Source organism: Lycorma delicatula, chromosome 6 (genome assembly GCF_047948215.1).
Source record: "Lycorma delicatula isolate Av1 chromosome 6, ASM4794821v1, whole genome shotgun sequence".
NCBI lineage: Eukaryota > Metazoa > Arthropoda > Insecta > Hemiptera > Fulgoridae > Lycorma > Lycorma delicatula.
The window spans coordinates 5,498,290-5,516,700 of record NC_134460.1 but is presented as its reverse complement, the minus strand read 5'-3'; the positions used below and the strand labels follow the sequence as shown (position 1 = coordinate 5,516,700).

Genomic DNA, 18,411 nt, shown 5'->3' with positions numbered 1-18,411 from the left:
CGAGACCCTTTTCAAAATCACTCAGAAAAACCGAATTGAAAAAATTCTGAAAATAGAGAGGAGAATTGTCAGAACGTGTATCGATAAAAAACACCAAAAAGAAGGCCGATGGTGGATTGTGCCAAATGAGGTGGTGTATCGAGAAATATGTCACTGATACTATGCGGAAAAAAAGAATCTCTTTCTTCGGTCATCTCATAAGGACACCGCAAACAAGACCGTCAAGAAATATCATTGAAAAGCTCTGGTTCCAAAAGCTAGAAGTAGGATGGATCAAAGAAATTAGAGAAGATATGAAAGAATCGGGAATTTCCCTGACCGACCTACAGAATAAAACTGGAAAAATTACAAAGCTAAAAGATAAAAGCATTAGATTTAAACAAAAGACAGACAAACGACAAAATACAACGAAGAGGGTGTTTACGGATGAAGAAAAGAAAGCAAGATCTGAACGGATGAAGAAATACTGGGCAGCTCGAAAGAGTAAAATAACACGCTTTTCTCAGAAAAGATCCAACTAAAATTGACTTAAGTGGTCCCATGTTGGCTGTAAAAGCATAATAATAATAATAATAATAATATATATATATATATATATATATATATATATGTGTATAAATGTACTCGTATATATAAACTTTTGAACTGACGGTGGTTTTTCGGGTCTGGGGATGTGAAACAAAGATATGTTGAAATTGTCCGAAGTCGAATCGTGGTACCCATTACAATAGGTAACTTTCTTATGAAATCTACATAAAATCGCTAGAATAATAAAAAAGAAATAGAAATCGAATTCTTTACTTTACGGGAACGTTACCGTGGAATTTATGAATCCGCATCGTTGCATAAATTTCGGTCGATAAGAGACAAAAATTTTTATTTCTTTTAACTGATACGAACAAAGTTTGACGATACTTAAAGTGTTTTATCGGAATGCGTCCCGATCGATCTGAACGGTCTTAGCCAGGTTTATTCACAAAAAAAAGAAAGTAGTATGCAGGTCAATATAGTAGCTGCTGTGTATATAAAACAGGTAATGATAGCGGCAGAAAAAGAAAAATGGGGCTACTCTGTTCGGTCCCTTTATTCTACATTATTCAGAGATTATCTAAAGTACGAGATACTGCTGAACATTCGTTGATACAGGTATCGGAAAGCCGTGAAAATTTTAAAAATTATCGTTTACGAAAGATAAATACCGTTGATGATAATACATGTAAATTTTTTAGGGGTCGTGAGGACACCGAGCGACTTAGGTTTGTCGAAAGATGATTTTTTTTTGGATGTTTTTTTGCAGAACGTTTTCGAATTGAGATAGCATTCGCTAATTAGAAAATTGTAAAACCGTTTATCGCCGTTTATAATTAAGTAATTTATACGTCACGATTCAAGTAATTCAGAGGTATGTATATTATTTACGGACGCGAGGTTAACACTGAAATTTGTTGAAAAATTGCTAAATCGTGTTAGGGATGAGAATTTCATTATAAAGGAGCGCCGATCGTCAAGAAGCGAATGGATTTGTTGTTTTGAGTCTACTGCCGCAACTACCGGTTAGAAATCTCATTGACATCTTTGCCGGATCGATTCCTGCACTTTCAATCATATGGAAATGAATTTAAGATGCGTATCGAGTTACAAGTCGAACGAACTATCGATAACCGACCGGCCTTTAAGGTCCATCGGATCGTGTTGAGAAACAACCAGAAGGGATTTACGTACTGTTGTACAATTTCATTCGGCGAGCGTCCTTACCTTCTGATTTAAAGGTAGTTTATAATCATGCGTCTTCACAAACATAAGGAACAAAGGTTTTTCTGATTCATCGATGATGATAAAACGGCAATAAAATAAAACACGTTCGTTTCTTTTCATTATAATAAAGTAAAATTTTAATAATATTAAAAAGATTGCAAAAAACAAAACAATTTTTAAAATAAATTATATCATTCTCGTGGCGAAGCGGTAGCGTCTCGGGCTTTCATCCGGAGGTTCCAGTTTCGAATCCCGGTCAGACATTTCTCATACGCTAAAAACTTCCAGTTCTAATTCCCAAGCGCAAACTTCAAGCTTATGTTGCTATATCATCGAGCCAAAAAAAAAAATTGTGTAAAAACGAATTCTATAACTGGAAAATTTGGATCGGAAATATTATCTAATCTTAAATAGCAAAATTTTATTTTGATCAGATAAAACCAATGAAATACGATTATATTTAATCGACAAAAATTTACTTTCTTAATCTTTAAAACCGGTCATCGCAAAATCAGCTGATTTTTCAAAGTCAAGAGTTTTAATATTCGAGTCCTCGTAAAGGCAATAACTTTAAAAGGGATTTGAATGCTAGACTATCGATACCGGTGTTCTTTGGTGACCGGGTTTCAATTAACCACACGTTTCAGGAACGGTCGACCTGAGTCTGTCTAGAATACACGTTTACTGGTACATTTAAACTTACGTCGTACTATATCTGCGATTACGTCAGGCCTGACAAGCCGGTAGCAGTAATTACACTTGCATACGCAAACGCATCCAGACCCGGCAATAGCTGGAAAACCGGTCGAAGATAACAAACAATTTTTAAAAATAAGATAAAAATTTCGCTAACCGTTATTTCTGGTAGAGCTCAACAAAAAATACAATAAATTAGTAAAATACTTTATTCCGAAGATAAAAACACTTTTTTCATATAGACGATGAAAATTACAAAGAATATTTATAATAAATCTCCGGCATTAAAGAAAAACTTACGAGGGGTTATGTTAAAAAGGAGGACAGGAATGTTAGATTCCTGTAAATTACTCCATAAAAAAACTTTGGGACAGAATACGGTAAATAATCTTTTGGAACTACATTACACTTGACTGTAACATTACGTCTTTCTTTCTATACACCCGTATATATAAATTAATGTTTATAAATATTTTTTTATTGATTAATGTTAATTAATTACAAAATTTACGAGTCGATATATATCATTTTAATATTTATCGCTTATAATAAAATAAAAAAAATTATATTTATCTACGAAGGCTAATGTCCCAACCGAATTTAATTACAAGGAAGTGTACCAGCCGACTTATCCTGCCCGATCCTTTTTTTTTGCATTATCTTCAGCTTTTAAAGTTCATTCTATGAACTCGCCAATAGTATTCTTTTATTAAAATCTAACTAATAATTTACATCTATAAATGGATGTCTTAAAAGGGATATGAAAATAAGTTTAAATCGTCTACTAATCAAAAGAAGACGAAAAGTATTTTACAGTTACGTTTTTTTTTTAATTTAGAATAAATAGTACAGATTTTAAATTTTTTTTGAAAGTTCAAAGTTTAATAAGGTATTTTTTGTTTATCTTAGGCGTTAATAGATTTTTTAAATATTAAAAAACACATACACGCGTAGAAAACTCGCGACAAAGGAAAATATGTATTTAAATTACGTTTACGATATTTCAATTAATATTTTACGTGATAATATAATATAATGAGCGATAATATTTTATTTTATTATCTGACAAATTAAATGTAAAATATTAGTTTATTAATAACTAATAAATACATGTTTATACGAATCAGAATAATTTAAAACAAATAATCTAAAAGAAAATCATTTTAAAATAATAAAGGTTTTTATTTTCAAAAATAAATTAATAAAAAAAACAATAGACTAGTTTATTAAGATGTGAATTTCTAAAACGCGGATACAGTATAAATATAATATTATTTCTAAGTTCAAAGATCAAATTCCAACTATTTTATAGCCAGGAAGAGTCGCATATTTCCATCGTGGAAGGCAGAGTAAGAGAAAAAAATAATAAAAAAAGTCCATCGGACGAGAACTTTCATTCCGGTAATATTTATGATAAAAAAGGCGAGAAGATGAATATATGCGTCTCGGTGCAGTAGAAAGATAGATCCGTATGATGAACTGCTCGCCAGGAAACTATTCCAGGATAGTACCGACCGAACAACGGGACAGGGATGGACGACCGCTACATGTAATATATTTGTGTGCCGAGAAAGAGACGGACTGAGACCGGATAGTATGGGATTGTATGCATCTCGATCCGCGCGGAGAGAGAGTGCAATGTTTTCTCTCGTATAAAATCACACCAACACGGCGTCCTATACCGAGAAATAAGTCTGTTGCCTTCTTCACTCGGCCCCCTCCACCCTTTCAACATATAAAAGACAGAGTCATACCTAATACGTCGTTTATTTTCGCCGGATGGAATGTCGGTGTCGGTAAAATGACTTAATTGGCCTGCGTGTGTGTTGGGCGTAGCTAATTTGATTTAACTCGATAAATCATGACTTCAGTGGGACACGACTGATGGAACGGTGACACTTTCCTAACGAGCACACCTCCCTTCCCCTCAAATCTTTCTCCCCACTACCCTTTAGTAACCTTCACCGAATCACCGAATACGTACAGGCGTGCGCGAGCCGGCGAACCGACCGGCTAGCGACTGTCAAAACAACGAGGAAATAAGGACCCGGTATCCTGATCCCGTGCCGGTGAATTCCGTGGCAATAATCCCCTGAATAATAATATTTCTGACTGCGGTATCTTTTATTCGGAGAAAGAAACAAAATCCTTCAACCTGTACGAAATCCAATGAAAAATTTAAAAGCTTGTTAGTTTATGCGATATTACAACTACTGTGCGATTATAAATGTAATACGGTAATAGTCTTACAGGTAATTTATTGATTTTATATACGGGCTTAGTTCGTTGGACATGTCACTGCCGTGCATTTCTTTAAATAACTTAAGTATATTATGAATTTTTTCATTAATATTTTAAAAGAAATATACACACACACACACACACACACACACAGAGAGAGAGAGAGAGAGAGAGAGAGAGAGAGAAAATAAACAAAATTTAAATCTGTAATGTATTATATACATATATAAAAAATGATTTGTGGTGACATATTTTTGTTTTACTCGCAGATTTATATTGAATTATCTATTATTTAATAAAATGTATTAAAAGGAAAAAAAACAATGAAGACGGACTTGCCTGACCACGGGATCACTTTAATGATTCGTTCTTCGAAACCTTTTTCCACTTTATATAGCATCAAGCCTTGTTGGAATATTCCGTTACCTTGTAAGAATTTTTTGAAGTTGTCACAACCCTTTCCTTCAGAATCTTGATATATCCATCGCTTTTCATCTACTGGAAGTAATAAACAAGAGCCTTTAAATGTGAAACAACTCCAAAATATTTTTTTTAGAGATATAAGCCTGTGAAGTATTTTCATCTGATGCTTTTCTACAGCACGAAACCCTTTGTCCTATTCATAAAAATGTGACTCGTCTGAAAACATAACATCTTTCCAGTCTTCTATGATTTGATCCAAAAGAGTTTTGCACATCGCTGTAATAAAGCTACTTTTAGCCGGCCGATGAACTTCCGGCCATCTTTTTTTCCAGTTGCTGCTAATTCTCGATTTAGTCACGCAAATAATTTTGGATCGTTTCCTTTTTGTTATTAATAACCGATTCTGTGTCGGATTTGTTTTCTTATTACGGGTGCAATCGCCTTCCTTTGAGGTGAAAAGGAACCAGTTTCTTTAAATTGTTTTAAAATAACCTTCACTGTCTCTAGTCCAATACACACTCTAAAGCTAATTCGTTTCTTTTGATCGTATTTTTATCCAAAAAAGCAAATAATAACAGCCAATCTCAAACAGAGATATAGAACCGGTAGAAATTTTTTCTAAGTTAGTAAAAAAAAAATCTCATAATGAAATAGGTTACATTTAAATTTGCACATTAAAAAGTGTAAAACCTCGACGAATTTTTATTAAAAAACTCAGTTATTCAAGTATTCCAAATTGTAATAGTTTGAAAATAAATAACATTAATATTATGCCTCACCAATATTAAAAAATAAAAACTGCCACCAATATATTTTCATCTAGCACTTTTTATTTGTTCTATTTGATTAGATTGTAAATATAATAAGTAATTTTTCCTTTGTTACTATTTATTTGATTCCATACTTAAGAGAATAAACTAAATTACAAAACTTTTTTATAACCTTTAAGCGATACGAATGAAAATATTTACGTTATAATAAATAACAAAGATTTGGAAATCTCTAAATAATGTAAAAAATTTTCCAAAAAATATTTCTTCGCTGTTTACTTACGAATTTTATTCGTGAACTAAAAATTACGTAAGAACTGGTGTAAAAGACTAATTTTATAATCTAATGAAAACGGCAGATCTGAGTCACAATTTTATTCTTAGATAATTTATTATTAACAAGCCCTCCCTTTTAAAATGTTAATGAAGTAGTAGAAAAAAAACAAAAGAATACAGAAAACGAAAAAACAAACAAATATTATTGCTTAAACAGTAGTAATCGCTGAAAATAAGACTATTTCTATGCCTTAGAAGGAGTAATATCGCTAACTATAAAACTACAGGTCCTAGGTTCGATTCCTCTTCTTATCGGTGAAGCCAAAAACGTTTTTTTAAAAAAGTTACCTAAAATAAAAACTCACCGTTTTTATTTTATCGAATACTGAATAGTTAAATATCATTATTTTTATTTATTTATTATTGAGCATTTTATTTTTTGTATAGCGTATAATACGTACTTATCGACATAAATGTAAAATAAATTAGATGCAAATTACACCGTCAGCGCTTTACATTAAGTTTTACCAATAAGTACATCAATTACGTTATTGAAAAACGAATAAATGAAACCGATGTTTCCAGTCACACTAATGCGTTAAAGAAAGTAATTTCTAATCTCAAATTCTTAAATACATTTATGAAAGAAAAGATTTTAAATGACTGAATATAATGCAGCACTTGTAATAGCCTTGCACACATTAATAACATATTTTGTGATGGGTGTTTCAATAAAAAAAGACAACCTTTTAATATATACATATATATATATATATATATATTAAATAAGTATTGAGGTATTCATTTATTGATAAAGTATCTTTATAATGGTATTTTATAATTAATTGCTGAGTAAGGCTATTGCGGAACGCAGAAGGGTACCTGTATACTGAAGGGGTTATATGTACTCACCTCTATCTGTTGCGATGACTGGAAACTCGTAGGCGTTTCGCGTCTCGTAATCCAAATCTCCCAGAATACAGACTTCTCCACTGACACTCTTCACTTCAAATTGAGTTGTACGAGCGAAACCTTCTCCTAACGTATAATTCACCATGGCATTTACTCCACAATCCGGATCGGTAGCAGATACCTGCAAAAAAAAAAAAAAAATGTTTTTAAGTTAAAAATTTCAGATAAAGACTAAGAAAAAGAAATAAGCGCAAACACAGAGTACGTAGTTTTGAAATGTAAATAAAAATGTGTAAAAAAAGGCGATGATGTCATTGATTTTTGCCGGCATTAGACTTCAAAGTAAAATTTAACCCTTTTTATAATAATATAATTTTATTATTTAGTTTTTTATTGTGAAAAGAAAATTGATTGAAATAGAGAAAATAAATTAAAAAAAACCGTTGCATCATTTATTACGGAAAATTAGTCTACATTCTATTCTTTGCTAACTAAGGTCTCTTTTCAATTTATATAAATTTTATATAAATCATATTAAATCATGATATAACAATATTTTGATATATATATATATATATATATATATATATATATATATATATATATATATATATATATTTTTTTTTAATAATTAAATATTTCCAATCTGTTCCTTAAGAACAGGTATGAATAGGGTGAATGTTGTTTTAATTGACTTGAAGGAAAGAAGAAACCCTTAACACTTAACAGCAATTAAACTACTTTTGTATTCCGTTTTGTTCTGGCCGGCTACGTTATACCATCTGCCGATAGATGATAATGAAATTAATTTTTTGTAGGTGGGATAAAAATGCCGCGCCTGATCGGGACTCGAACTCAAAACCTCCGAACGGTAGGCAAAGAAGCAGCCACTCCGCATCGGAGATCGGCCATACTGTATTTATTTTATCCCATCAAGCGGTAAAATCGTCGTCGCAAATCGGTAGTTTAACAACTGATTTTCGAGGTCAGATGTTCTGAGGTTCAAATCCTAGTAAAGGATTTAAATATTCCTATTCAAACCGGATTAATGTAATATATATTTTGAATTAAAAAACTACTTGAAACTTTTATACGGACTAGAATTCTAGACGCTGGATACAGGTGTACATTGGTGGTCGGGATTCGATTAACGAAACGTCTCTACAATGACTTACCTTACTCTGCAAAAATATTACACCTCATTTACATGTCATATATATAATCCCCATCTCATTGGCTAAGGGATCGCTTATTGTTCACACGTCGAACAGATTACAACGTACACATTAGAAATAGAAAAAAAGGGTTTTTTAAATTTACATTTCGTTTCTGTAATAAAAGTTGAAAAAATTGATTTTTTTAATTGTTCAGTGGGATCGCTTTTACGAGCATTCTGACCCCGTACGGGAAGGCACTCTTCATGTGGCAGTTCCGGTTGCTACACCATCTTCTCCGTACGTAGCCTTTATGGGCTTTACTGGAGATCATCTTCAGAACCCCGGCAAAATGCATTTCTCTGACTTGTTGTTGTCTCATTCAGGATGCCACCGATGTGAATACCACGTGTGATACTTCCATCGGTGTACTATTAGGAAATGAACTCGTTAAAAAAACAAAAAAACATCTATGTCGAGTCTTTAACAAGACCGAGTGACATAAAGGAACTGAAATTAAAAACACAACAACCTATCTAGCCGATACGTTAGGAGTTGAGTTCAACACGCAACATAACATAACACAAAACAAAAAAATAAAAATGAATTTAAAAATAAAAGTAAATAAACAAAAAACTTCAAAAGCATCAAACCTCGTAATAAAACAGCAAAACCACGACACAAGAACCCTAAATTCGCTCGGAAATCCGTTTTCTTGCCAGGTATCCGATGAAATTTACAACGATTACCCATTCGGCCCGATTTTTCCAGTTCTCATAGAGATCTAATGTAGACCCGACAAATAGTCGCCGTGCGCAGAATTTCGTATTTCGCGCATTCGTAAATTACACGGTATACGTGATCTAGTTGTTCACAATCTGGACACACACCTGAATCAACCAAGCCAAATCGCTGGAGTCTATCTCGGAAGGCGCCGAGCGGTGTAATTTATAATAGTTATTTCCTTGATATTATTTTTTACGCGGCAAAAAACCGGTAAAGTTTTCTTAGTCAAATTTCTAAAAAAAATAGCATTTTCAATACAGGCGTATAATATACTTTTGTTCTACCGTCAACGTTGGAAATATAAAAAAATCAAAAACTTTGTCCCGTTAATTTTTTAATAAGTAATATTTCCTCACCGCCTAGACAGAAGTCGGTTAACTTCTGATCAACGGAACATAAAGGAACATTTGATAAAGGAAACGATATTTCTAAAAGTGAAAAACCTTTACGTTTATTTCGATAAGCGAATAAGAAAACTGTATGATACTGAAAAAACTAGCCGTTCCTATATTACAACAGCTCTACGTTTGTCACCACCGCATGGTGTTCTGTCTGTCGGCTGGTCCCTGGCACTCGATCTGATTTTGTCCGTATAGTGACGTTTGTAAACGATATTGCGATTAAATTTTTCCAGCCGGTTCGAAAAGTAGCGGTTAATATACATTAACTTTTCCTGCTATAAACAGTAACTTTTACGAGAAGAAAATTATTGGCCGACCATCGTTTTGTTACTGGCAGATAAATTGCAGTAGCAGTAATTATGTGATCCTTACAGTAATTTTTGCTATCGTTATTTTAAACGGTTTTTTTAATATAATTTCTCCTGCACAATTACAAATAATAACGTTTATCTTTAATTACTATACCCGACATTTTATTTAATCATAGACCTTCTGCACTCTTTTGTCGAATAGTTTGACATCATAATTTACCGGTACCGCTCCTTTGTCGAGTACGGCTCGACATTTTTAACTAACAGCGGCTATCCGCAGCGATTCAAAAACGAACTGACATTTGTTTGTAAGATCGTAAATCCACGTAATATCGATGTTCAATATTGATATAATCGAAAATATATCGTTTTGCGTTTAATTACGTTCTCGAAGTGAGGTAACGTTTTACGCGAATCGGCACGGCAACAACGAATCATTCTAACAGTTTTTTAACCGATTTTGATATAGAAAATGAGTTTAATGATAAGAGCGAAGAAGATCCTGATTATAATTTTGAAGAAAAATAAAACTATAAAAAAAAACCACGAAAGTGATCAAGAAAATGCTATTTTAGACAATTATAGTGCAAGTACAAGTGCACAGTACAACGTGAAAAGATAAAGATGCTACGATTTGCCGATGATATAGTAATTCTAGCCGAGAGTAAAAAGGATTTAGAAGAAACAATGAACGGCATAGATGAAGTCCTACGCAAGAACTATCGCGTGAAAATAAACAAGAACAAAACAAAAGTAATGAAATGTAGTAGAAATAACAAAGATGGACCGCTTAATGTGAAAATAGGAGGAGAAAAGATTATGGAGGTAGAAGAATTTTGTTATTTGGGAAGTAAAATTACTAAAGATGGACGAAGCAGGAGCGATATAAAATGCCGAATAGCACAAGCTAAACGAGCCTTCAGTAAGAAATATAAATTGTTTACATCAAAAATTAATTTAAATCTCAGGAAAAGATTTTTGAAACTGTATGTTTGGAGTGTCGCTTTATATGGAAGTGAAACTTGGACGATCGGAGTATCTGAGAAAAAAAGATTAGAAGCTTTTGAAATGCGGTGCTATAGGAGAATGTTAAAAATCAGACGGGTGGATAAAGTGACAAATGAAGAGGTATTGCGGCAAATAGATGAAGAAAGAAGCGTTTGGAAAAATATAGTTAAAAGAAGAGATAGACTTATAGGCCACATACTAAGGCATCCTGGAATAGTCACTTTAATATCGGAAGGACAGGTAGAAGGGAAAAATTGTGTAGGCAGGCCACGTTTGGAGTATGTAAAACAAATTGTTAGGGATGTAGGATGTAGAGGGTTTACTGAAATGAAACGACTAGCACTAGATAGGGAATCTTGGAGAGCTGCATCAAACCAGTCAAATGACTGAAGACAAAAAAAAAAATAGTGCAAGTGAAGGTAGAAACGAAATAATTGAACCCCAAGATAGATCTACTCCTAACGTTCCAGAAACCTGGGTTTATAAACACAACATTTTTTCAAGAAATATCACACCGAAAAAAATGATCGTAATTGACATTTAGGCCTATTTTTTTGATTAATGAAGGTTTTTGTAAAAAAAATTTTTCGGTAAGAAATTTTACCATATACGTAATGTAACAGACCGTAAATTTAAATAATAGCTGACAGGGAACTAAGCGATAAACAAATTGGAGGCCCGATGGCACTATTTAATTTTATAATTGGTGAGTAAAGTGTTAAGTTCATTGAATTTATGAGAAAAATTAACTGAAAAAAACTATTATTTGTAAAGCGGTCGATAATTGGAAAACCGTTGGTCAACAATAGACATCTTCGCCTAGGCAAGGATTAATGAAAGATTATTAACTTGTTAGGGATATATTTTTAGAATTTTTTCACGTGGACATAAGTTGTGTTACGATAGTCAAACAGCCATATTTCTATAATTTTTTTCAATTTCTGTAAAGAAGATTTTCAGGAGTAAAATTAAATTTAATTAGCTTATCCTGAAAATTAAACAAAAAAATCAAAGACTAAACTCGATCTTTTACCGTTATAATAAACGAAAAACTGACCTTCAAACTCACCGGTAAAGATATAACGCAACTATATAATAAATATAAATGTAGGCGATACGAAAAGAATAACAAAATGAACGTGAATGTCGAAACCTATTAAGTAGCACATTGTTTAACCGACAAACCTATTAAAAATGGATAAATACCATTCGAAAATTGATTTATATTATAAATAAAAAATAAAAATAACGTATAATATTTTAAGATGTAAATGACATGCCGGTAAATAAATGGTTATGTAGTGTATATTAAGATGAAATTTCATATAAGCATTTAAATAAGAAAGCTATCGGTAAATAAATCATTTATCGGTTGAATCGTGTAATGACATATCGCTACTTTCTCCCAACATCGTTACGTTTACAATTAAAAATCAAAGAATCATCTTATATTCGAAATACAGTCAGAATGGATAATCACTTCTATGCAAATTCCGAATTTTTAAAAATACGCTAATGTAACACTGCTGATTTTATTCCCTTACATTTGTTCTGAGTTTAAACAAGTAACGTTAAGTATTCAGGATCATTTTTGATAACGATTTCAATATCTACTTTATTAAAAAAAAATTGTCTATTTTAATTAAAACAAATTAATTATAAATTATTCTTCTAATTGAATTAATTCAATTAATTGACAATAAATAGCGTTAAAGCCTACAATAAAAAAATATGATGTGAACAGCACATGACTTCCTTGTACGCCTATTAAATTACACACACATATTTTTTTTTAAATGAAAAGTACGTAAAATTTTATTTCATTAATAACTTCCAATATTTTTTTTTTTTGTTACTATTGAAAACCGATGTGCCTTCCCCTACTACCCAATATTTCATTAATTAAAATATTATTTGGCTATAACTCTGGAACCGATGAAAATAAGTACCACTTAAGGTATATAGTTGAAAAGCTCTCTATGAGCACTTATTACTTCAGAATAAAAAGTCAAAAATGCTGATTTTTTTTTTAATTTTTGGCTTTTTATGGACGCTTTTAATCCAGTCGATTGCAATCAAAAGGAGATGCACAACTAAATGTCACAGCAGTCCTAAATCTAAAATTTGAACTTCCTACGGCTAATCGTTCTTGAGTTATGCGAGATACATACGTAAGTACGGACGTCACGCCGAAACTGGTAAAAATGGATATTTCCGTTGAAATCTGAAAACCGAAATTTTTCGCCATCACAATACTTCCTTTACTTCGTACAAGAAAGTAAAAATAAAAGAAATCAATTACTTCCTAAAAAAAAAAAAAAAATGTTATTTTTATTCCATTAAAAGATTTTTTCACCGATTAAAAATATACTACAAAACTTTCAATTCACCGAACAAAATAAGGTCCTGTTTCAAGTCGACGTTTTGGCAGTTCACCTATTTGTATGTTTGTGATGGTAGTTACAACTAATGCATCTTTGAATCTTTATGAAATTTTGCAGTAAGATAATTAGAAGGAACGTCGAATATTTACAAAAAAAAAAGTAGGGTTGTAAAAAAAATTGGACATAAAAATCTACGGATTATGACAACCCTAACCAAAAGGGCGGACGTCCTATTTTTTTTAGTTTTATTTTTTTGCCAGTCTTGTTTTTTAATTTTTAAAACTTATAGAACTAAAAGATATTTTTAAAACTTTAAGATTTAAAAACTTGTTAAATATTTTCTCAACGTTGAAATATTAAAAAAAAAAAAAAATAATAAAATTTATGAATGCATCTATTTTAGCATAGATGCTGGAGAGTGTGATCGTATCATACCGAAAATTAGATCAGATAAGAACATTTAGAAAGTTTAATTTTTCTATTTTTAACTATTGAAAAGTTGTCTAAAGATGCGTATAGATTTGGTAGTTGAACCTGTTATTAACCGTGAATCAATTAACCGTTCGTGAATCACACTCGAGTAATTAGGACGGTGTCTAGAGCGCCGAACAAACTGTTTTTGAACCGATCCGTCTGTAGTCTGTTTTTACGACGAACACAAAGGGATTCTTATTTCTAGTTTAGGCAGCGCGATGGTAGATTTATAGCGTGTACATTTTCGCGACCGGTTCCGTGCGATTTAATTTACAATTATTTATTAATAAATGTTAATTTATATTTTTCAATTAATTAATACTAATTATAGTGAAGCAGAGGCAGAAAATGAAAATTGCAGCTCGTAGAAATTTATGAAAGCAATCTCCTGTAATGAGATCAGAAATATGAAAATCATTATCGAACAAACGTGAAAAAGGACGATATCGGAGGGAAAACCGGATGTCCTACGTTGCACATCAGATCATTAAAATCAGAAGTCGCATTTTTATAGATTTTTGTGTACTTATGCATTGTGATATCGTTTCTAGCATCAGCTATCCCCCCCACACGTCAGCATTTTTTTGAACAGTTTAGTCCGCCGTTAGTTTCTTTTTTCGTTTAAACTACATATCGCTAAGATTTCACCACTAATCATTACAAGTGTAGCCGTATTGTCCTCGCGAGACGATATAATGACTCAGCCGCTAAATAACAACTGCCGTTTCTTCATCGTCGGTTCGGCTCGCCGGCGGTTATTCGTATATCACGTTCGGCGTAAGAGCTACCCTAGCTGCAATCGGTAGTATTAAGTTTTTACTGCAGCGTGTGCAATCGTGTTAGTGTAATAATGTAACGGGAGGCTCGATTTCTTTATTTTTTTTCCTGTTTAGCCTCCGGTAATTACCTTTCAGATAATACTAAGGATGAATGAAGATGACACGTATGAGTGTAAATGAAGTGTAGTCTTGTACATTCTCAGTTCGACCGTTTCTGAGATGCGTGGTTAATTGAAAGCCAACCACCAAAGAACACCGGTATCCACGATCTAGTATTCAAATCCGTATAAAAGTAAGTGCCTTTACTAGGACTTGAACGCTGGAACTCTCGACTTCCAAATCAGCTGATTTTGGAAGACGCGTTCACCGCAAGACCAACCCGGTGGGTTAAAAAAAAAGAAAGGCTCGATTTCTTAGTCCTCATCAGTATCTATATAATTTACGTCTATCGTGCTTTTGTCAATATCGATATAACTTTAATTATAGCTACCGTGTAATTAATTCGAAAAATAACTCGATTCATTCGGGCGAATGAAAACATCGATCGTAAAATATCAAAACGTATAATTTGTACGCTTTCCAGACAGCTTAATACAATGCCACACGGTGTGTTTACAACTGGATGCTCTTAAAATGAATCGAGTACGAAAAGTTTTTTGTGAAAACGAAACCCGCAAGCGCATCGCGAACCGTTTACGAACGGTTCATTACAAGTTCGATTCGCAAGTCTAAACGCGCTTAACGATTCTTCTTATAGCTTATGATATATAATGAGGGCTTGTAAAAATCAACAATTTGATAAAAAACTATATAACGAAGAAGAAAAACGAAAGATTATGAAGGAGAAGAGAAAACGGTTTGTTAACATTACGGACCTAAATTTTGTATGAAATAGAATACTTTTATAAATAGAATAATATTTTAGAGTATTTCTAAAAATGAATTACAAAACTAATAAAAAATCATAGGCAGATACAGAGATTAAATCAATAAGTAGCGTAAGTAAGGAAAATATTAATTTAAATGACTTACATAATAAACGAGAAATGTATGTAAAACACGAGATTATAATCTCAATTATTATCTTACAAAATAACAAAGATTTAATCAGATAAATGTTTTAGACAACACCGTTTACAACGATAAAACATTAAAATTTAAATAAAATAGTTTTTATTATATTAATAAATACATTCATTTATGTAATAAGTTGTTATTATATCTATAATAAAATAATATTAAAACATTTCTAAAGAAATAATTTGTTTAAGATATAATAATCATTAACGGTAGGAAAAATATCATTTATATTTTACATGCATAAAATATATTTAATTCCACATATAAATAAATATGTATGGAAAATGAAAAAAAAAATTGTTCTTTATATAATATATATATATATATATATATATATAGCAAGACCTTTTGAATTAAAACATTAAACTGATATTTGAGAGGTACGATGTTGATGAAAAATCGTATTACAAATAATAAAATAAAAAAAAATATACAGAAGTATAAAGTTTCAGTTACGGTCATTATACGGTGGCAATATTAAATTATCGGACATCTTGGCTTCTTCTTCTTCTTCTTCTTCTTCACCATCATCATCATCATCATCATCATCATTATTATTATTATTTTCTTTTTCTTCTTTTAAAGCAAACAGGTTTGATCGAACTGTCGGTTTGTTTACTTGGGAATTATTTGCTTGTTTGTATAATATGTATGTCTATGTATACCCTATGTTTGTGACTTGGGAGCAATTATATTTAAAGTTAATATTATAGTCTTCAAGTCGATAACAAACGCACTGAGACACCCCCGCTGTGTTTTAAGTCAAGACTATTACGGCCGACCTTACTCGTCACATCAATAGGCTTATACATAGACCTATATATATATATATATATATCTCAACACATAGAAAGAGAGAAAAATCACGAATTATTACATTTTCATTTACTTTCTGCTCGGCTGACCATGCAAACCTAGTATTCTTAAGAATCTCGACATCGTAGTCCTATCGACTCTTAATTTCTTTTACTTTTCTTTCCGATCGATTTATTTATTACTTCCTCGATCCGTGTAAAACTAAAGTTAAATGCTTTTACAGATATCTTGTTACGGTATTTAGTATGAAACAGATTCACACACACACATATTTATAGCGGCGTATAATGTATTTATTTATAAATTGAATATCCCTTAATCAAGTCTACTGATCTCCTATCGTAAGAATGAAATTAATGGTTCTTATGAAGTATTTAATAAAGAAAATATGCATTCTATAATCTTATAATATTATTATAGTTGTAGGCCTAACGTACTACGTAGTTATCTTATCGTTTTCTTTGATTTATTTATTTATCTCCTTGACAATCTCGGCACATATTTGTAGGAAAATATATTTTCCGAGTATATTTTCTTATTGCAGATGATTAATTTTAACGAAAAATATAATAATAATAAAAAAATAACCAGACGTATATTTATATTAAAAAAAATTTATTTTTTTATTTTTCCCAGTTTTTTCAAAAAGCATTTTTTTTTTCTTTGTTCGTTATGAAAGAACGGGCATCAACAGCTACGGTTTATTAGCCCGGTGCAAACAGGTAGCGTATGAAAAGATGCCATTCGTGACCGGGATTCGAACCCGGAATCCTCCGCAAGGATTTCTGAGACATTATCTACTCGGCCACGGAGATCGGCTACATGCAGATTAAATTGATATATTAATGTTAAGTTTAAAAAATAAATAAATATCCATTATTGAAATTTACCCGGTTCATTAATGGCTTAATTAAAAGAATTGTTGCTAAAGAAAAAAAAACCAGAGGTATCGGTTTTCACACATCATCAGAAGAAAAGCTTTTTTAAAAATATATAAAAGGATTTTAAAAATATATTTAAATCGTCATTTACAAACATAGTCAAAATATTACATTTAAAACTCAAAGAAAACAAAACAGTACTACTAACTTTAATCTTATATTAAAATTAATTAACGTTAATACTAAAATACAATATATAAAGGAAATATTCTTTTTAATATAAAAACTTTATGTAATTTAATATATTAAGCTATATATACAGGGTGGCTGAAAAGTAGCTTCTAAAATCTTTTTATAATCGAGATAACTGGATGCGATTTGCGGCAATTTTTCTTTCACCGAGGGTCTACTTCAATGAACGTAAATTTAACTTTTTGATTTGGCGGGGAACTCCTTTTAACTCTTCTGCGGATTGTTGGGGGCGACTCAAAAATTTCAAACGGGCCAATGGTCATTTGATTTATAATTTTAAAGAGCTCGATGAGACGAAAAATGATACGATTAAAACTAAATTCTTGTCGCCTGATCCAAAATGGGAGCCAAAACTGTATTTGTTTCAGATAGCTAAAAATACGGTCGTACACTCTCGTTTAGGTTTTAGTTATTAATATATTCCGATTTTCTTTTTGGAAATCTTCTCCGGTAATATAGATTACCTCATTAAGTCCCAATTTACAGTATTCGGTCTTCAGGGTGGCGCGGTGGGTAGGGGTGGCTCAAAGATTTTAAGCGGGACATACGATCAAGCGATACCTTGTTTTAAAGGTCTCTGCGAGACAAACAAAACGGTATCAATAAAATCGACTACTTAAACCAAAATGACGACCGTAAATGTAAAAATTGAAAAAATTAATTAAAAATTTTTCAAATTTTAGAGTTGCCCTCACATCTCTCGCCGCCCAAAATTCAAAGAGCGTAATATACGTTCATTGAAGTAGCCCTAGGTCCAAGAAAGAATGCCGCAAACCGCAGCCAGTTATCTCGATTATAAAAAAAGTTAAAGGAGGATGTAAGTTACTTTTCAACCCGATATATATATATACAAACACATATATATAAATTGTGAAGAACAAAAATGCTATTACAAGGTAAGAAATACTATTAAAAGTAGATTTTAATGCTAAACTAACACGTTTTTCTTCAGCAGTCCGTAATTAAAGGACGGTTGTAATAGAAGTAAATATTGTCGAAATTTCAACCAGTT

General features: G+C 31.8%; 1 protein-coding gene across 1 annotated transcript in view; it reads right to left on the bottom strand.

Moving 5' to 3' along the window:
• Positions 1-7,250, bottom strand: part of ds (dachsous cadherin-related 1) — a 222,397-nt gene extending 215,147 nt beyond the window's left edge. The window contains exon 1 of the mRNA XM_075369073.1: positions 7,074-7,250. Coding sequence (XP_075225188.1) covers positions 7,074-7,218 — 145 coding nt within the window. The 5' untranslated portion in view covers positions 7,219-7,250. The remainder of the gene's footprint in view (positions 1-7,073) is intronic.
• Between the last annotated feature and the right edge of the window lie 11,161 nt (positions 7,251-18,411).